This window comes from Stomoxys calcitrans, chromosome 3 (genome assembly GCF_963082655.1).
Source record: "Stomoxys calcitrans chromosome 3, idStoCalc2.1, whole genome shotgun sequence".
Lineage (NCBI taxonomy): Eukaryota > Metazoa > Arthropoda > Insecta > Diptera > Muscidae > Stomoxys > Stomoxys calcitrans.
The window spans coordinates 67,646,827-67,667,970 of record NC_081554.1 but is presented as its reverse complement, the minus strand read 5'-3'; the positions used below and the strand labels follow the sequence as shown (position 1 = coordinate 67,667,970).

General features: G+C 39.8%; 2 protein-coding genes across 3 annotated transcripts in view; one reads left to right on the top strand and one right to left on the bottom strand.

Moving 5' to 3' along the window:
• Positions 1–592: 592 nt before the first annotated feature.
• Positions 593–6,167, bottom strand: LOC106086213 (pescadillo homolog). Its single transcript, XM_013250788.2, has 4 exons — positions 6,059–6,167; positions 5,754–5,987; positions 1,407–2,732; positions 593–1,349 (listed from the first exon to the last, which is right to left on the bottom strand). The coding sequence occupies exons 1-4, from the start codon at positions 6,074–6,076 to the stop codon at positions 1,068–1,070; spliced, it is 1,860 nt and encodes a 619-aa protein (XP_013106242.1). The 5' UTR covers positions 6,077–6,167; the 3' UTR covers positions 593–1,067.
• Positions 6,168–7,482: 1,315 nt separating this feature from the next.
• The window catches only part of LOC106086207 (tau-tubulin kinase homolog Asator), a 121,042-nt gene continuing 107,380 nt past the window's right edge, over positions 7,483–21,144 (top strand). The window contains exons 1-2 of one of the 2 annotated variants that reach the window (XM_013250776.2): positions 7,532–7,549; positions 8,594–9,138. The gene's annotated coding sequence lies outside the window, so the exon portion shown is untranslated. Of the gene's footprint in view, positions 9,139–21,144 lie in introns of both variants that reach the window. The other variant, XM_013250775.2, reaches the window with a different exon arrangement.

Sequence of the window (21,144 nt, the reverse complement as noted above, 5' to 3'; positions counted from 1 at the left end):
GACATCTCTTTATAGATATAGGTTTAAGATTATTAAAATATGAACCACATATTTTGGTCCTATATTCATATACCAATTCGAGAATTCTCTTCTTTTATTGTAAATAATAACCTAAGAAAATTTTTACTTGTTTTTGATGAAAAAGTGAACAATAATTTTCGTACATAATAAATTGTTCGTAAATAGTAAGAAGTGGTACCATTTTTTTTATAAAAACCATTAAATTCATAATTTTTTATCCTAACTTCCTTCCATTTGTTTGGAAGGGACGCGAGTTTTATTTCGATTCAGGGTCCCCAATTTTTCCCTGGGAGATATTTTCCTTTTTTTTGTTTTGAATAAGGGAGAAGGCAACATATCCCAACAAATTGTTTTTCAGAATCGGGGAAAAGAGAGTAGGGAAAAAACTTCCAGTCGAATCGAGTCGAGTACCACAACCTCAACCTGTCTTTGAAGAATTAATCGATAACGGTTGCCATAATCCAAAAATGCGATACTCGATCGTAATAAGCCGCTAGCGGATGCGAGAATTAGGCCCCAGGTGCATATGATCTAGTTATCCGGTGCCTTTATATCGTTAAAAACAATGTCATATTGTTGAAAATGTTTTTTTTTTTATTTATTTTGTTACTAGTAATAACTTAGCTAAACAACCAACATTTGCTTAGTTTACCTTTGAGATTGTAAAATATGCTCGGTTGATCGATGTATTCTTCTCCGAAATCGATAACTTTTTGACAAATTACGATCGTAAGCCTTCGTAATCTTTGAATAAAAACTCGCTCGAGAACGGTTGCGAGACGGATGTGGCCCAAACTTTTTATCGATAACGACATATTTTCTAAATTTTGATATTAGACTGCCAATAATATTAGGGGACTTTTTAAAAAATGCACATGCATTTTCTCTTTATTTACAACATTAAAATGTGCTACATATAGCTTGTGTATATGTATGCACATTGCAAATCATGGATAAAAAATAAAGGCTTATTGTGCTAAAGAATATATATATTCAAATCAAGAATAGTAACTAAAGTGTACATTTATGTCTAAAAATCTGCATATTTAACTTGACAAGGCTATTGAAGTTGCGGCCGCTTTTTTGGCAGCCTTTTTAGCGGCCTTCTTTTCCACCTTGTCCTGCGCATCAATGACACGACGTTTCTTCTTCAACAGCCATTCTTCCTTTTCCTTCGATTGTTTTTCACGTATCAATTTGCGGAAAAGATTACGATGGCGTGGCTTAACCATGCGAGCTTGCAAACGATGTTCATCCACTTCACTTTTACGTTGGAGACGTTTGTTCTCTTTGTGCACCTTGCCGGATTGTACGGCCATTTTCTTTTTCTAAATAAAATATTAATTGTTAACATATGTAACTATAAAAAATTTTAAGGTCAATACCTCCTGCAAACGAAGTTTCTCTTTATTATCCAATTCTTCTTCCGAATTATCTTCATCATCCTCTTCGACCTCATCCTCATTAACATCATCTCCCAGAAATTGATCAGCTTCGATTTTCTCCTCCTGATAGGCCAATTGTAACTGGGCATCCATAAGATTTTGTGTGGTCTCACCATCTTGCTGTTCGTCCTCCTGCTCAGATTCAGAATCTTCGGCATCACTTTGCTCATGTGTTTCTATAAGAGAAGGATCCAAGAGAGACTTCTCTTCCGGTGGTATATATGCATCTCGCTTGCTGTCCACAAACGGTGATAGATGAGGGGGCAAAACTACACCCAAAAAATATTTATTTGTAGGCAACAATTGACGTCTGTTTACACAATCAAACACCCATTGAGGTTGTATATAGTCTCTGGAGATGTATTGTTTACTAAGGCTAGGGCGATCCACAATTTGATGGGTAATTGTTTCATCTGTCTCGGCAAATGTAGCTCCAGGAAAAATTGATGAATCCCAGGAAACTGCGCCACCAAATGAACGTATAAGAATGACCAGAGGTTCTCGGGGAACTTCACGATTTATGAAGAATTTTAAACCCTTGAAAAGAGTACGCAATCGTGATAACTCCTGAGCTTCTTGTTTCATTTTTAAAACTCTTTTTGAATCGCCATCTTGCTCTAGAAGCTCCATATCCATTTGTATATCTTCTTCTTCCTCCTCCACTTTATCCGTACGCATCAATTGGAAATTTAAAGCTGCTATGCGATCTGATACAAAAGTATGTTCATCTTTGAGAGTTTCCTCGCTGTCGGCTAACACCGAGGCTGGAAACTGAGGTGGGTATACCATATTTAAACTATGATACAATCGGAAGTTAACAAAACCCAACATGATCGTATAGAATTCCACAAATATGGACATAACTTTGAAATCCACCTCGGCCTTGGAGTGTGGCTTAAATGGATAGTAGTGTGGCACTATCCATGTTACCTTTTGACCTTTAATATCAGCTTGGAAATAATATCCTTTAATGGAAATGAATACCTTTCTTAGCGATTTGGACGCAATGATGTAGTGTAGAAATTCAATGGTTAATCTGCGACAAAGAGCCGACTGTTCTCTGGGTATCAAACGCAATGAGGGGAAAGTACTGAAGAGGAACAACAGAGTTAGGCAATCATCCAAATCTTTGATGGCATCTATGAATGTGGGATAACGTTCTTTGACTATGTGATCAAGTTTTAGTTCAGGAAACTGTGCCAGGCGACGTTTCAAATTGCGAAAATCCTTGATTGCACGATCACGGCCTGTTTTCTTTGCAAAAATCTGAAGAAAAAAATAAAAAAATATGCATTATTAAGGTTTGCCATACTAAGATCTCGTTCAAGACAATACCAGAAATAGTCATAACGACATTATCAAAGAAAACGAATCATAAGAAACATGTTTTAGTCTTTCTAAAAGACATCTGTTGACACAAAATGTGCCTTGCCTAAACGGAGAGGAGACACAGAGTACTAAGTTTAGCTGCATTTAGCATAGCTTTGGATATTTTTAGCCCTTGCTCTACTTGTTATTCTGGATTTCCTTAAAGAACTGAAATGACTGGCTCAAGAAAAACTCGCTGATACTGACATCTCCGCATGCTGTTATACATTTATCATCAACAATTTATTTATCTGTTACCAACTCTCTTTCATGCAATTAAGTCAAACTTGAATGCAAAACACAAGGAAGGGAAAAAGTCCCAATAATTACTCATGGTCAGTAGAAAATTTATTCTACAGAATTCCTATATGAAGCAAAGGAGTTAATGGTTGACCCCCCGTGGGTAGAAGGCATGTTGAGATCTGAGGCTTTTCTGGCTAGATAACAGTGAGTGATCCGAAATGATTCCCCAGATTTTTCATCCGTCAATTTGTTGAACATCTGGTGAGTGATGGGGCGCGAAGGAAGCTATTCGTTGCAACCATCACAATTTACCATAGACGAAGTTAAGAATGTCATGCGAGGCGCCAAGTCATCCAAAGGGGCTGGACCTCGACAAAGTCTCTACTCTGATTCTAAAGACTTTGGATGTATCTAGAGTCGACTACATGATCGAGTTAATCAATATGTCTCTGAGCAGTCAGAGAAAGGACATCTACTCATTTTCTCAGACTGAAGCCAGAAATGGATTAAAGCAAGGGAGAATCGTATAAGCCGATTTCCCTTCTCTCGCCAGTAGCTAAGACATTGGAAGCTAAGTCTCTTCCCAAATTTTTTGAAATGTTTTCATATGCGCACAAGGATGCAATTCTAGATTGGAAAGTCCGAAGACAGCTTTACATGCCAACATTGCTCATATTAGCCATGGTCTAAATGAGAGCAAGCAGTGTTATCGTTGGATGGTACTTGAATTTGGACCTATCGAAGGCTATCGATACGTCATGCCCCCTTTTGAAGAGCGTCTACAATACGGATTGACCCGATGAAGTCCTTCATCGGCAAGGGCTGCCGCCTCAGTGTACAACACACTGCTACAACTACTATTACAATTCCATGATAGCCGGTTGTAGGCACCGCATTGACCGAAGGAGTCCTCATCGCCCCAGAGTACGTGTTCATCCTTTTTTCGTCATGGGAGAGGTACATCACGGAGTGCCTTATCCGCACTCTTCTCGTCTGTGACGGGATTGAAAAAAACTCCGGACCCTGATTTTGTTCGGTTTGCCAGAACCGCCTCCATCATCGGTCGGTGTGGTGTAACCAGTGCATGGAGTGAGTACATTTTCGATCTTGATCTGGCCTTACGTAACTACGGGAGTATAGTCGCACAGAATAAGTTACAAGCTGCTGTGCAAACGCAAACAGCAGTGGGTCACAAGCGTTGTCATTGTCGCCAAAGGCGTGCTCGTCGTCAGACTATTTGACCCCTCCGACATCTAACGTGGGGCAATATAAGCAACAGCAACACCCCAGCCTCAATATTGCCGGGCCTGTGCCGGGAAAAGTATCTTTCTTGCAATTGAAATCGACCATCATCAGCGAGATAGTAGATTTATGAGTCGAAACAATCGAAATTGGTTGCAGTGACTCGGCGAATTAGTTGCGTAAGAATTACGACAACCACATTGACTGGCTTTACAAATCTTCAGCCACTGCAATTTGTGACAAGGTCAGTCTCGGCACCGGATAACTGTAAGCACCACACAGGCTGAAACATTGAGCTCCGATCCGTGTGGTGTTCACTGCTGTCACGAAAAGCTTAGCTGCGAGCTACCAGGTTGCGGATAGCGGAATGTTCCATACGGAGTAGCTGCAACGGCAGTCGAGGACAATCAGCAGTATCGAGCGGAGTCTCAGGGAGAGGCCGAGTGGCACCGGCTCTTGCACAAATACTGAGTGCCAATAATGCTCTATATGACAAGGCGAGTTATTGGCGTCCTTTGGACCGGAACGAGCTTGCGCCCACAGGGGCTTGACGACGATCGCCACCTCCTCATGAAAATGTGGCTACCCGTGCGTAGTTTTATATTTTATACAAGCTGCCTAAACAGTATCTTCTGGCCTGTACTAACATAAGCCAACTAAATCACCATCTTGTGGCATCCACGTCTCATAGACGTCCTGTTGGATTTGTGTATATAATAAAGAGCGAAAGGTTCAGCGTTAAAAGAAATAACCTCTAGAGCAAGATGTTCAGTCTTAAGAGAGAACCTCTAGATCAAGCAGCCGTTGGATCTAGATTGCGGTAGCGATAGCGGTGAACAGCCTGAGTCAATGTTGATATATACCAATATATACCAGAAAAAGCAAGCTATGAATTGTGGCCGGCAAACGGGAGGCCCAGAGAAAACACGATAGTGCCGAAGATGAGTCCTAACCCACCTCCGGCTCCGGAACGTCCACCAATAGTGTATTTGTTTCTGTATCTGATCCTCCTATATGTCTGGCAATTTGTTTTCTGTAATCAATAAAAACCTTTCATTCTAGTGATATTTATTCTCCTGGTTAATAAACCTGTATCTCTCCTCTTGGGGAGATTAATGAAAAAAAGAGAAAAAGTTTGATAAGCTCATAAACTTCTCAACTGATATTGATAATATGACAGAGGATCATCATACTATCGCAAACGTAATGCTGAAGGCTTTATAAAAGTTGTAGACTTTTAAATTTAAATCAAAGTTTGATTGGTTCAGCAGGAAATGAAAATAAAATTTCGATTTTTATATACCTTTACTCCAAATGAAAATGTTCTAAAAACTTAAAAAGTTGGAAGATTCGTTCTGATCCTAACCCAATTTATACAAAACTATCATCTTGCAATTATACAGATGCATTACCATATTTACAAAATGTACATACCTTATAGTCACGCAGTGTCCACACCACTGGTTCATGTAAAAGGAATCGAATATCTTTAGAATGATATAGGATTTTAATTTCGGAAGAACCTTTTTGTGCTCTGCGCCTATGTTTGGGTTCTCTGGGATAAACACCTTTAATTATGCATAAACGTCTAAAGTCGTTTAATGATAGCTGAAGTTTACGCAGTGCCGCCCTTCGGGTTATGTATTGAGTTGCCTCACCAGATTCATACTGCCAAAAGGAAAAGAGATTATTATTATTTTCAAAAAATGAACAAATGAAACCATTAAATATTTAAATACCTTCTTGGGACGACGCATTTTTCGGCAGCAAATTGATGGAAAGAGTTTGTTTTTGTGAAAACGTGAAACACGTGTGAAGACCTACATGAACTTGATATCGATATCAATGGAATATCGATTTTCTGCCAGCACCAAATATCGTCTGCTTTAAACTACAGGTGTCGCGAATATGCACGGGTGTCTATAAAAATATATTGCCTGTTTTATTTTAGTGCTTTACAAATATATTGCCTGTTTTATTTTAGTGCTTTCCAGTGCAAGTCTGATGTTCTGGATAGAATTTCAATGCAAAATTGTTCAGCGTAGTAACCGATATCATACGATAACAGATACTTGCTGTGTTTTATTTCATGTACATTTTTATTTTTACTCCTATCCAGTGAAATTCGGATATCCTGGATAATATATCATTGCAAAGTTGTTGTTGTAGCAGCATGTTGTACACTGAGGCGGCAGCCTTATGCCCATGCAGGATTCATCGGGTCAATCCGGTACATACAACTGGCTGCCATTGCAAAGTTGCACTGGTAAGTTATCGATAACATGCAAACAAAAGTATAATAATAAACAATCATAATTTTCTCTATATAGTACTAAAATAAAACTCAGCAATCATTTGTTTTGTTTAATTTTAGTCCTATCCAGGGTTTATGTTTTGAATAAAATTTCAGTGCAAAATTGTACTCAATAGTTATCGATATCATGTGATAACAGACTCTAATATCCGATTAAACGTGATTTGCACTAAAAAGTACTAAAATAAAAAAGCAAACATGTAAATCGGCCAATTAGTAACATCGGGGTTTTAATTTGGTACTATGCAGTACAAATCACGATTATTCGGCTATGAAAATCTTATCGCATTACAATAACTATCTAGTACAACTTTGCACTAGTGGCCTATGCAGTACAGCTGACTGGTACTTTTCCTGTACTTTATCCAGTAAAAATCGACAATACTGGATAGATTTCCATATAAATTTGTATTGCATATCATATGCCGATAGCACGTAATATACTAACTAAACTGAATTTCCAATGAACATTCCATTAAGGAATAGTAGAGAAGTTTTAACTTAGCAGGATACCTTACAAAGGTAGTCAGCATTAGTTAGGGGACAATCATCTCTGAAAATTTTGTTGATGTTCACGTCGGGCGCCACTGTGGCCTTGTAATATGTCTTATTTTATTTAAGTATTGTACCTATTTAATTTATTGTAATTTAAACATTTCAGCATTTTCACTACCATAGAAATAGTTTTATTAGCTTGTTACAGCTTGTTCATTGCAATTACCTCTCACCGATATCTAATTAATCAAAATATTCTCCTAATTGAATTTAACGGCAATCATCACGAATCACGAGTAATTGGTAGTTGTTGTTACCAAGGCAAATAACGTCTCTGCTTTCTAAATACATGTAGTCGAAATTTATACAACACCCGAAGCCAGCATTCAGCATGGTCTATGTGTGGTCGCAATTGGAAAAGGTAAACATTGGCAGTTATGAAAACTACTCCGCGCAGAGTGAAATTGTGTAGATGCTGAAAATGCTGCATTAAAACGAATCGAAAAAATTTATCAAAAAAATCGCCCACTTGAGATAGCCCAAGTAATTCATTAAGTGAATGAGTGCACAACAAATGTGATTCTAATAAAATCAATAATTAGTGGGCCAACTCGCAGAGCTTGTGTTGTTTTAGATATATACCCACATAGCCCACTATTGGCGGTGGTATAATAATAAATAGGGTATGTTTGTATTCGGTCTTCGGTGTCTCTAAATCATTCGAATATTCGTTATTTATAGCAGCATATGGATAACAAAAATATCGATTAACCCATACAAATCGCGGAACGTATCGGTCGTTGCAAATTCCATTATTTTATTTAAACTACCAACACACCTATGTAATTAAAAATACAAAACAAAAATAGCAAAAAAACGAAAATAGTGAATTGTTTTTTAAACGAATGATTTTCTCTTTCGCTGCATGGTCTCTCCGCTGTGTGTGCGTGCGTGTGTGCAAAGCAAGTGCGAGTGCCGTTGAACAAATTGAATGAGCTGTGTGGTTTTTAGGGGATGATGAAGATGATGAGGAGGAATATATGTGTAGTTAATGTGGCAAGTTGTACATAAGTTAAGTGTGGAAAACGCAAGAATTTGTAGGTCAATTTTTTAGTGAATTCAACAAAATATTAGCTAATTTTGCATTTTAAATTAACAAAAAGAAAACAAATAAATAAAAATATGTAAATAGAGAAAAATTGCAATAGAGTGCCCTCTGTATGTGAACAAAAAAGAAGTGACAGCAAAAATTCAAGTTGTCGAATAAATTACACATAATAATTGCAAGGGGAAAGAAAAAGGGTAGTAAACAAATAGGTGGTGGTATGTCAATGAACCGAACCTGTGAAGAAAAAACGACATCCTAGATGCAAATTAAAAAGAAAGAAAAAGTGAAAGGCACAGCAGGCATAGTGAGAAGGAAAAGGTGGAGATCTGTGGCTGATTTGGATTGATCTTTTTCCAGGAAAAAGGAAGTAAACTTACATGCCCCTAGTTCCATTTAAAAGAGAAGAGAAAACCTTAAAAGCTTGCCTCTACCTGCTGCGAACGACATTGATGGCTTAAAAAACAACTATTAACGACAACAAAAAAGGGGCAAAAAATAATTAAAGTGTAAATGAACAATTAATGAGAACATTTCCCCAAGTGGTTAGCTAAAACCAAACAAGAAACACGAGAAAAGAAAAATCAAAGCTGTTTCTTCATAATAAAGACTGAATTCTGGTTGGTATTCCTGATACGGACGGACGGACGTACGTACGTACGTCATTGCATCATCCCTGAAGGCAAAACTAAATGTTTGCTTTGGCCTGCTGATACGTTCGTTGTCCATTGTCGCAAATGTTGAGGCACTCCCATTTCTAATTCAGGAGTTTGGTGGAGATATTTGTGGAATAACTGGCGACAAAAAGGCTAACCTGGATCTCTGAAAGCCATTCATCACACAACTCTACACCCTCCTGAGCAGTAGCAATATTTTCAATTATCGTACAAAGATATAAAAGACAGGTGAGTGCAACAAACATGTTGTTAGGGATAGCCCAAGAATGTAGGCCACGGTATTTAACCATAAAACCCCGCCGCCACCACCACCCCTTCGTGAGACAATTTAAGCAATTGTATATTGTGAAATGTTGCATTAGACTCTAGTTCCAAACCAATGCACAGATGGCGGTGTAATTTTTCTCTAAAGTGACAACTCCCTCTCTATATCATACTCTCCCTCTCTCCGCTTGTTTTCGAGTTGGAATACTTCAAAAAATAGAATTGCCAGAGTTATCGATTTTACTTTGCATTGGAGATTTCCTATTAGAATGAAGGGCAGTAGCACTAAACGTTTAATGAGATATGTAGGTGATTTAAAAAAATATATTTTTTTTGGGTCGATAGGCCACTTTGAAAAATAAATGAGTGTTTTGAGCGAAATACGATTAAATAATTGTTGTTAAGGAATTGGGTGTTAATTTTGTCAATTATGTATGCAACACAGCTTACCAATAGAATATCATACAACATATCTTACCAACAACATATCTTGCGCCACCGTAGCACAGAGATTAGTATATCCGCTTTTGACTCTGAACGCCTGGGTATAAATAAGTTTCAGCGGTGGAGGTACTATGTCAAGCATAGGACTCTTGCAAAAATGTTTCCCCAAAGGCGGGTCGCTCTGCTGCACGCCATTCGGATTCGGCTATTAACAAGGTGGTCCCTTGTCATTGAGCTTAAACTTGAATCGGATAGCACCCTATTCCTCTTTGGGGACAAGTTTTTACCTGGCATAATACCTCACAAAAGTCGCCAGTTGAAATATTGTTTTCTGGTGTTCTCGCCAGGATTCGAGCCTAGGCGTTCGGCGTCATATGCAGACATGCTTATCTGTGCTACGATGGCCTCCGATTTGGATTATGAAAATAAATGTTTATATGCCTAAGAGAGCTCATAGTCTCTCAAAGACGTTGTAGTATGAATGGCAGCGACTATAGGAACCAAGCAGATATTGTTTCGCCATTCAAATTCTGTATTCGCATGATTCTCTATGAAAATGGTCCACACTGGACATAAGGAGGCATTCTATGGTAGTTTTTGGGTTGGCGCTTCCTCATTAACCAAAGATTAGCCTATCGCTTAAAATCACTTCAAACAAGGTCTCTTTGTTTGCTCTTTAAATTCTGACCACCAGCGATTAGTGGACATTGGTTTTACTTGTCATTTGTTGTTGCAGATAGCAGTGGCATGCGCGTTGGACCTGCAGAGACTTCCGAACGTGACGAACGTGGACGTGGGTAACTAGTAAAGGGAATTATGACGTCATCGACTATTCTTCGTGTGTGCTGTCTCTGCGGCGGATAGTAACGTCTGGCGATTTGGTGAAGAATAATTTTTAGGTTTTTACGATAAAATCTCGATGCCAAAATGGAACTACTAATCATCGTCAGGCAACAGGTAGTGTTTTAATAGATAAAGATGGGGTTGAAACTTTTTGTTCCAAAATGACCCATACGAATGGTGTTGAGAAATCTAATTCACAATGCAATGTTCCAAAATGTTTGGTGGACAGGTATTGGCATGCATCGTCGGTGGCGATTGCTTCGACGCTTCAATAACCACAAGGTTTGTTTTCTCTCTGAAAAAGGTCTATACGATCGATCGTCCGGGCTGCAGTTGTCGTAGCAGTGTGTTGTGTTTCATTCATTCGTCTGCAGGTGCATCCAGAGTATCTGGTCCTAAGTCGAGTAGGATTGGAAGGCCAGTTAAACAGATGTGGTGTGGCGTGCGTCGTGTAGTAACAATCGGGACACACATCCAACACGTTAGCATCAATCCTAGCTCTGTTGGATTTGAAGTGGCTCAATTGAGGCAGAACTACTCTTGTTAGCCGAGGAACGCTAAATTCTTAAGGTGCAATGGGTGGCGGTGGATCTCCAAGGATGGTAACTCGGTAACTGTTCACCATTTATATGTGAATGTGGTTGAAACGCTGCTCTATATCATGTAAATCTACCCTGATATCCCTGGGCAGTAGACGCCTATACACAAGATGGTGATTGAGATGGTCTCTGCGTAGCAGACCAGTAGATACTGTTTAGATAGCAAGTAGTTGTGTCTTTGCATAGATAGGTTCAGGTCTACAGTTCAGATCTTCATGGGAACTGAAGAGACAGCTCGTTGCAGTTCGTAATACATTTTTGTTCCTAGATGACTGGTGACCACACAGCTCATTTGTAATCCAACATTTTTAACACGACTGGAGACCTTAAAAAGCGTGTCATGACTGACCGTAATGAAAGCTTTTGAGAGGTCCAAGGGCACGAGGTCCGGAGCTGATCTGATATAAACCACGGTTGATGATGTTTTCGTTGTCGTAGCCACATTCCACGTAGCGATCCTCGTCAAACAGTAGGTGAGCATGATCTTTCCGGTTCACTGGGTCGATCGGCGCGGGAAAGTGATGATTATTGGTAATTTAAAGGCGCCCAAAACTCGACTTATCACTTCGATCATCATCATAGGCATTCTGTATTTAAAAAAGAGTCGCTGCCGCCTGGCCTCTCATTGAGACTCCCCATTCGATACCGCTGTTTGTCGGCAACTGCAGTTGCAGCTTTACCGTATAGAGCATTTCACTATACGCATACGCTCGGTAGCTCCTAGCTACGATTCTCGTGATAACAATGAACAAAATATAGATCAGAGCTCGAAAGTTCTAGCCTGTATGGTGCTTATTGTTATTCCGTGCCGGGCACGGGATACTAAAGTGTGATTTTTTTGAGGTTAGGATTTTCATGCATTAGTATTTGACAGATCACGTGGGATTTCAGACATGGTGTCAAAGAGAAAGATGCTCAGTATGCTTTGACATTTCATCATGAATAGACTTACTAACGAGCAACGCTTGCAAATCATTGAATTTTATTACCAAAATCAGTGTTCGGTTCGAAATGTGTTCATTCACCGTAACGTTGCGTCCAACAGCATCTTTGAAAAAATACGGTCCAATGATTCCACCAGCGTACAAACCACACCAAACAGTGCATTTTTCGGGATGCATGGGCAGTTCTTGAACGGCTTCTGGTTGCTCTTCACTCCAAATGCGGCAATTTTGCTTATTTACGTAGCCATTCAACCAGAAATGAGCCTCATCGCTGAACAAAATTTGTCAAAATTTGAACACATTTCGAACCGAACACTGATGTTGGTAATAAAATTCAATGATTTGCAAGCGTTGCTCGTTAGTAAGTCTATTCATGATGAAATGTCAAAGCATACTGAGCATCTTTCTCTTTGACACCATGTCTGAAATCCCACGTGATCTGTCAAATACTAATGCATGAAAATCCTAACCTCAAAAAAATCACCCTTTATGTACAGTGAAGTTAGTACTCTGTAACTAGGCCCGGAAAGTAAAGTCCTTCAAGCATCTTAACTCCCAGCGAATGAAAAAAAATCGGTCTGTATGGTCTCGGTCCTTTTTAGGTTTCAGTAGCGTGATCACTCTTGCCCATTTTCCAGGCATCGCGAAGTAAAAGATTGTTCATAGACAGGCAGTCTATGAACAGTGTTATGTATATGACTCGTGTTACATCCAAGTCTTTCAACATCAGTGTTAAGATTATGTTTGGGCCAAGCACCTTGAACGACTTGGCGTTGTGGATGACATTTGTAACTTCGTCTACGGCAAATTGGGATGCTTGTTCATCGGCTCAGAGATCACGAATTCGATGAATAACACTCCTCCTGTTTTGTCACACCGGCCCATCTATTCGGATAAATGTTACGTCGCCAAAAGTGACTGAGGTCCTTTCATCCCCCTTGGAGGGATTGGAAAGTCGACCACAGTCTGCCAATGACATCGCCTAGGCTACATTGCTTTCACAGCTCTATCCATAAATTTCGTTATATTCGTTGATCACTCTACTTATTTACAGATTCAGTTCCTTGAACCCTGTTTACACTGCTCATTAAATACGGGTTTAAGGCTCTCGTCAGCTGATTTCCAGATTGAGTTCTTTGAACCCCGTTTACACTGCTCATTAAATCCGGATTTAAGGCTCTCGTCAGCTGGTTTTATAAAGGGCAAACAGATGATCGAATCATTAAATCCGGATTTAAACTGAGGTCCTTTCATTCCTTTTGGAGGGATTCGAAAGCCGACCACAGCATGCCAATTTCAGCGCCTAGGTTAAATTGCTTCTACAGCTCTATCCAAAAATGTCGCTTATATTCGTTGACCACCCTACTGATTTCCAGATTCAGTTCCTTGAATAAGGTCAGCTGGCAAAATATCGATGGTACTATCGATATTTTATTTTTTGGCTTCATATCGATTACGATTGTTTCTATCGATACATGGGCGAAATTGAAAAACTGAGAAAATAGCAATCCTATCCTGAATGCCTTCCCAATATCTTTTCCAATCGTCCTTCTTGTTGTGTAACTCATTGACCACGAATAAGATGATAGTATATATGATACCGGTAAACCTATTTCACAAATGTCTTTTATATGCCTTCGTAAATTTCGGTTAAATAGTTAAGAACCACGGAAATGTCAGTGTAGAGGATGAAGTTTGGCTTTTTAGCTAAAATTTTCAGTGATGTTATCTTGCTAATACAGATTTGAGCGATAAACTTAGAATGTCGCCAAGTCATGAGATCTGCAAATGATGGAATTTTAATGTATTTTTGCCAGATTGATGAAGCTCTGGGGAACACTGCAGTTTTGAGGGCGCAACCCGATTTTTTTCATTTTCTGCACACCCTAATATTGATTACAGGAACACGAATCTGAAGTCCGTTTTTTGGAGAAAATTTTGCTGGGCCTCCCTGGGGCCATAAACCTCACCTTGGGGGGAAGTGCGTTTTTGTGGGGGTGGGTTGACCCCCTATATTTCGACATGAATTTGTATGTCAGATTCGTTATCTACTCCCGTATACCTTTCATTGTACTTATCGGTCCACTTTTGATTTTGGGTGGTTTTTTTGGGGTAACGGTGGAGGGTCCGCCTCTTCCGTTTTCAATAATATATAAAGCCTATTCCTACTTCCTGACCATATTCGTAATATACTCCGGAATAACTTTTAATTGATCATGATCGTCAAATAAACCTATTTTAAGGGGTGGGGCTTGGGCGGCCCTCCAAGTACTTGGACCCAACTTTTATAATGAAATTCGTACTCTACTCTTGAATATCTTTCATTTGAATCCCATATTGTCCCGATCGATCCACAATGTTTGGGTAGTACTTTTGGGGTAAGGGAGAGGGCCCGCCCCCTCCTAATATAAAAAAATTATATTGCCTATGTTTCCTTCCAGACTAACCTACACAATCTGTGAAATTTTCAAGGTAATCGGTTCAGCCGTTTTTGAGTCTATACGGAACAAACAAACAAACCGATAAACAAACAAACAAAGATAAAAGATGGGGTTTTAGACGCATATTTCGAGGTATTACAAACAGAATGACGATATTAGTATACCCCCTATCCTATGGTGGAGGGTATAAAAATATCGATTGTGGCGATTATCGAGAGTTTGCCAGCTTTCGTCAGCAGAATCGGAGCAGCCAACCCCATCAGGTTCGTCTGCAAGAACCGCTGTAGGGATATTCGACCGGCTGGTATTAAGCAAACCCCCGTAGCGCAGAGGTTAGCATGTCCGCCTATGACGCTGAACGCCTGGGTTCGAATCCTGGCGAGACCAACAGAAAAAATGTTCAGTGGTTGTTGTTGTTGTAGTAGCAGTGTGTGGTACACTGCTCTTAAATACCTTTTATTTGATACCCACCGGTGGAGGTCACCGTAGCGCAGACGTTAGCATGTCCGCCTATGACGCTGAATGCCTGGGTTTGAATCCTGGAGAGACCATCAGAAAAAATTTTCAGTGGTGGTTTTCCCCTCCTAATGCTGGCAACATTTGTGAGGTACTATGCCATGTTAAACTTCTCTCCAAAGAGGTGTCGCACTGTGGCACGCCGTTCGGACTCGGCTGTAAAAGGGATGCCCCTTATCATTGAGCTTAAACTTGAATCGGACTGTACTCATTGATATGTGAGAAGTTTGACCGTGTTCCTGAGTGGAATGTTCATGGGCAAAATTTGCATTTGGTATTAAGCAAGCAGCTGCTGCGTTAATAATTTCTCAGATATTCTCTCTCTATAGCCCAATCTGCATTATTCTGATTGATATACATAGGTGAGGTTATGAAGTTTTTTGATAGAGATATCTGGCGAGTTGCAGCAATAACCCGAAATACTGGTGGGGTCGTCCGCCAGGTAGGTTGTTAACTTACATAAGTTAAACACCGTTTACACTGCTCTTTAAATCCGGATTTAATGGCTCGATGAACTGTTTCCCCTTATAAAATCAGCTGACGAATGCCTTAAATCCGGATTTAATGAGCAGTGTAAACAGGGTTTAAACAACGAATGGTTGTTGGTAATCCCATGGCAGCGGCTGGTGCGTACCGAATTGACCCGATGAAGTACTTCATCGGCCAGGGCTGCCGCCTCAGTGTACAACTCAATGCAACAACAATAACAACCAATGGTTTTCGTTTGTTATTACCATTAGAGGATACTTGATTTAAGATCGAAAGTAGTGGGTTGCATAAGATTTCGGACAATTTGATTACTTACTCAACGCGATTCATGTTAAAGGATGTATAAGATACGCCCAGACAGTATCGAAGCATGCAATAATATTTCCTATTAATAAAAATATTTTTTTAAAATTTCCAAGGTCAGTTTTTAACGTCTATTTTATTGTAGCCACGTGCGACGTTGTTTTGATTTCGCAATGATATGAGCAATCGCTACACAAACGAATAGGAAGTAAATATTCAGTATAGACTATATATAGTGCAATATGTACAAAGAAGCTGTTAAAAACAAGTAAAAGCGTGCTAAGTTCGACCGGGCCGAATCTTATATACCCTCCACCATGGATCGCATTTGTCGAGTTCTTTTCCCGGCTATTAGAGCGATATCAAGATAGTGTCCGGTTTGGACCACAATTAAATTATATGTTGGAGACCTGTGCAAAATGTCAGCCAATTCGAATAGGAATTGCTGACATTGTAAAATAGAGTGACCGATTTAAATGGAAGCTGTATCGGGCTATAGACCGATTCAGACCATATTTAACACGTATGTTGATGGTCATGAGAGAATCCGTCGTACAAAATTTCAGGTAAATTGGATAATAATTACGACCTCTAGAGGCTCAAGAAGTCAAGATCCCAGATCGGTTTATATGGCAGCTATATCAGGTTATGAACCGATTTGAACCTTATTTCAGACAGTTGTTGAAATTAAGAATAAAATACGTCTTGCAGAATTTCAGCCAAAATCGGATAGGAATTGCGCTCTCGAGAAGCTCAGGAAGTCAAGTCCCCAGATCTGTTTATATGACAGCTATATCAGGTTATGAACCGACTTGAACAATAGTTGGCACAGTTGTTGGATATGATAACAAAATACTACTAAGACCCAAGATCGGTTTATATGGCAGCTATATCAAAACATGGACCGATATGGCCCATTTACAATACCAACCGACCTACACTAATAAGAAGTATTTGTGCAAAATGTCAAGCAGGTAGCTTTACTCCTTCGGCGTGCTTTCGACAGACTGACGGACGGACAGACGGACGGAGGGATGGACAGACGGACGGAGGGATGGATAGACGGACGGACATGGCTAGATCGACATTAACGATCAAGAATATCTTTATTGGGGTCTCAGACGATTATTTCGAATAGTTACAAACAGAATGACGAAATTAGTATACCCCCCATCCTATGGTGGAGGGTATAAAAATATCTACTTCTGAAATATGATACATAGTAAAAAATCAAAATGATAACAGGTAGTACGGCTTTACTCAAACTATTCAAACTGAGAGATAATTATGGTTGAATGACATAAGTATATCTCAAATCCAATACCTTTTTTGACTAAGAAGGGTTAAAAGGGTTATTTATAAAAAATTCATTGAAATTTATTTGGCCTCTTTAAAAATCTCATATTCCTTATATTGTGTGTTTCGTAATTCTGATTGATTGTTATAAAACATTTTGTGATTTGTTATTTGTCTATTGTTTTTAAATGCCCAGGACATACTGCAGTGTAATATGCATAAGCTGCCAGAACTATATTCGTACATATTACTTGTGACTTAAATTCAAAAGGATGAGTCACACGCATATACTTTGGCAAGCATAAAAAAGCGTAAAATTAAATTGACTTTGGCGGCGTTGATGGTTGTTATGTTTTAGGCTTGTTCACACCGGCAAATCGTTGGATATTTAGATATGCACTTATAATATGTGTATTTATAGTATGTATACAAGGAGGGGTTGCGTTTTTTTTTTCTTAAACGTAAACTACATATAATTCTAAGAAATTTCTCCGAAGAAACCATGTATCTAAAATAAAATCCTAAACCAAGTCGAGAGACGCGGATTAGGGTTTGATTTTAGATTCTTGGTTTCTTCGGAGAATTTTCTTAGAATTTTATGTAGATTACGTTTTTGCTATACGATTTTTAATTCTTTTTCATCCATACATATCGACCCGCCCTAATGTATACATAAAATATTCTAAGGAACCCATGACTTATTCAATAGTGTAGTAGATATATCAAAATGTATAAATTTTTCGTATAAAAAAATTTTAAGCCAAAAGTAGATAAGAGGAGCTGCTCGAAAAACTTTGCTAACTATTATACAAATTACATTTCTTCAGAAGAAAATATTTCGGTTTGGGATATTTGAAGTTACGGTTGACAGATAGTCTATGGCGCTTAACTAGTTCGCATTCTGGTTAGAAAAGGCATTGTATGGCTTTCAACCTTGGATCCACCAGTTTCGAAAACTTCGAATACAACTGCTATTGGCCTTGAGTATTGATGGTGTCATCCTCATTCTCCACTACATCATTCTCCACGTCCCCGATGAGCATAAATTAAGGACAACCTCTTCCTACGCTACAATGTTTGCTGAATAGTTTCCCGGAAAATGTGTATCTGTCCATATATACTCTGACTTCTGAATGTACCTTACGTGGAATAGGTGAGGAGGATAGGATGTTCTGTAGCCTAGAGGCCATCTTTCATGGAGCAGAAGATTGCCATCCTAGATTTCTTATGAAACTTTTTCAGCTCGCCCTTGCAAATGCAAATTTGCCCAAGAACATTCCATTAAGGAACAGGGGTAAACTTCTCACATATCAATGAGTGTTGTCCGATTCATGTTTAAACTGAATGATATGGTGTTTCCTTTTTATAGCCGAGTACGAAGAGCGAGCTGCAGTGCGACAGCTCTTTGTGGAGAATTTTTTACATGGCTGCCACACCAAATGGTACCTCCCAAATGTAGCCAGCATTAGGAGGGGAAAATTTTTATGATGTTCTCGCCAGGATTGGAACCCTGGCGTTCAGCGTCATAGGCGGACATGCTAACCTTTGTGCTACGGTGGCTTTCAGCTCGCTCTTGTATGCTCTAAACTCAGACTTTTTGTCATGTGGTGCACTTGTGGCTTTCGCCTTATTGAAAAGTCTTCTACAAACGAGGTCCACAGGTGCTACAACCCCTGACCTTATATGCTGGTTGATCTAGAGGCCTTCTTTTTGTACCGCTACACATCTAGTTCTATATAATGAACTTCTCAACTGACGTCTCCGTTTTCAATTTCAAAGCTGGGTCAAAGCTAGAGGACAGAGTAGACCTGGGGCTCTACAATGAAAATCCAGGGACTGATATCTGTTTCCGACTCCCTGACCATAATACCGTCCTGCAGGCGGAGATCCGGGCCATCAAGGAATTAGTTTTTGTTATTGTAGCCACATTTTCCAGTGGAGGTGGCGATCCTCGTCAAGCTACGGGTGAGCAAGCTCGTTCTGGTCCAAAGCACCAATCGCCGCGGGCACAGAGTCTCCATTGGTTATTTAAAGGCGCCAATAACTCGCCTTGTCTTATAGAGCATCATAGGCAAAATATCGATGCCCCTATCGATATTTTTCATCTAAGACCCCATAAAGTATATATATCCTTGATCGTCATGACATTTTAAGTCGATCCAGCCATATGAACCGATCTTGGATCTTGACTTCTTGAGCCACTAGAGGGCGCAATTCTTATCTGATTTGGCTGAAATTTTTCATGACGTGTTTTGTAATGGCTTGCAAAAACTGTGCTAACTACATATAGTTCAAATCGGTCCATAAGCTGATATAGCTGCCATATAAACCGATCTTGAATCTTGTTTTGACTGAATATCGATTGATATTTTTCCTATGGATACTATCGGAAAAGTTTAATTTATTTGCAAAATTAAACAGAAATAAGCGATGCGCTACTAAATGTATCTTTTAAGATGCATTGCGCCTATACGTGGCGCAATTTTCATTCTATAAGGTTCACATTTTCTACAATGATTTCTCTCATGACTTTCAACTGTATTAATCTTGGTTTTATTTCGTCTGTGCATTGATTTTGCTTCTCTATAAAGCGAACTCCTGATTTTTAGTTCTCATTATCGCTTAAAATATAGGAGATGGAAAATTAACGATAGTATCGACACTATCGACAATTATTATTAAAACTATCGAATGCTGCGATTATCGATAGTTTGACAGCTCTACTTGGCAGAGGGCACAATATTATCCGATTTGGTGAAATTTTGTACTATGACGTTTTCTTTGATTTGACTGATATTTTAAACAACAAATTCTTCTATTACCTTCATACTATCGTTCCATAACCTCACATGGCACTCATATAAACCGATCTCCCAAGTTTTCTTCTTGAGCCCCTTTAGGGGTACCCTGGAATTTTGCACAATGGCTTCGATATCGATATTTATTATTAAAACGATCGAAAATATCAACTGTTCCGATTATTGATAGTTTGCCAACTCTACTTCGCAACTCTGCAACCAGTAGAAGTGGGAATCCACCATTCCAAACATCCAATTCAAGGGAGGGTTCACCATCGGCGTCACAATTCCAGAGTCCATCCGCGATCCAAACCTGGACAGCTCGTCCGCCGCTTCGTTGCCCGCCTCACCGTGTTGGCCCGGAACCCAGCGCAATCTGACAGCAGCCCCCAAACGTCTGAGACACTCTTAGCAACCTATTCAGAAGTCTATGTGACTCCCTAATCGCTTGGAATTCAACAAAAATCCCTGACCGGTGCAGGGCCCAGTAATGGCGGGACGCGCCCAGACTTAAGCTTCCTTCTCGGGAAGACAACTTCCAGGTCGCCATCGAAGAAAGATCCGCCTGACACATGGTCCGTCGCCAACCTACCATTCGTTCCGGAATGATTCTCTCCTCAACGTTCCTTATCCAGCTCAATTTCTGGTGAAGAATAACGCCTAGGTATTTAGCCTCCGGCAGTTCCACTCCATCAAGAACCGGCCCCTGAACTCACCATATCTCCTATTTCTCGTAAACAATACCATCTTTCTTTTCCTGGGGTTTATGCCATCCCTGTTGGCCCTCGTCCATCTCGAAAGCTTCCTCAGCGGGTCCTGAAAGAAATCCTTGACAGTGGAGAAATAGAGACGGCCACTCAAAATGAGGACGTTATCAGCATTATGCAAACACTTTCACTCTTTCAATGTGTTATACACTGAGGCGGCCGCCCTTGCCGATGAAGAACTCCATCGAGTCAATCTAGTATGTACAACCGGCTGCCTTGGGATTGAATCCCATTGATACCCAAAAGCCACAAGTTGGGTATTAATTCTTTCGCATGCGAATTGAAGCCTACTTACTTTCAGGCTTTTAATAATGTGGTGGCCACCGTAGCGCAGAGGCTAGCATGTCCACCTATGACGCTGAACGCCTGGGTTCGAATCCTAGGGGGACCATCATAAAATTTTCAGCGGTTGTTATCCCCTCCTAATGCTGGCGACATTTGTGAGGTACTATGCCATGTAAAAACTTCTGCTCAAAAGAGATTTCGCACTGCGGACGCCGTTCGGACTCGGCAATAAAAAGGAGGCTCCT

What these genes read in the sequence shown, in the direction of transcription:
- LOC106086213 (XM_013250788.2), bottom strand. An exon ending in GGACACTGCGTGACTATAAG is followed by an intron (nt 2,733 to 5,753) that starts GTATGTACATTT and finishes TTTTTTCTTCAG; the next exon opens with ATTTTTGCAAAGAAAACAGG. An exon ending in AGAAACTTCGTTTGCAGGAG is followed by an intron (nt 1,350 to 1,406) that starts GTATTGACCTTA and finishes TATTTTATTTAG; the next exon opens with AAAAAGAAAATGGCCGTACA.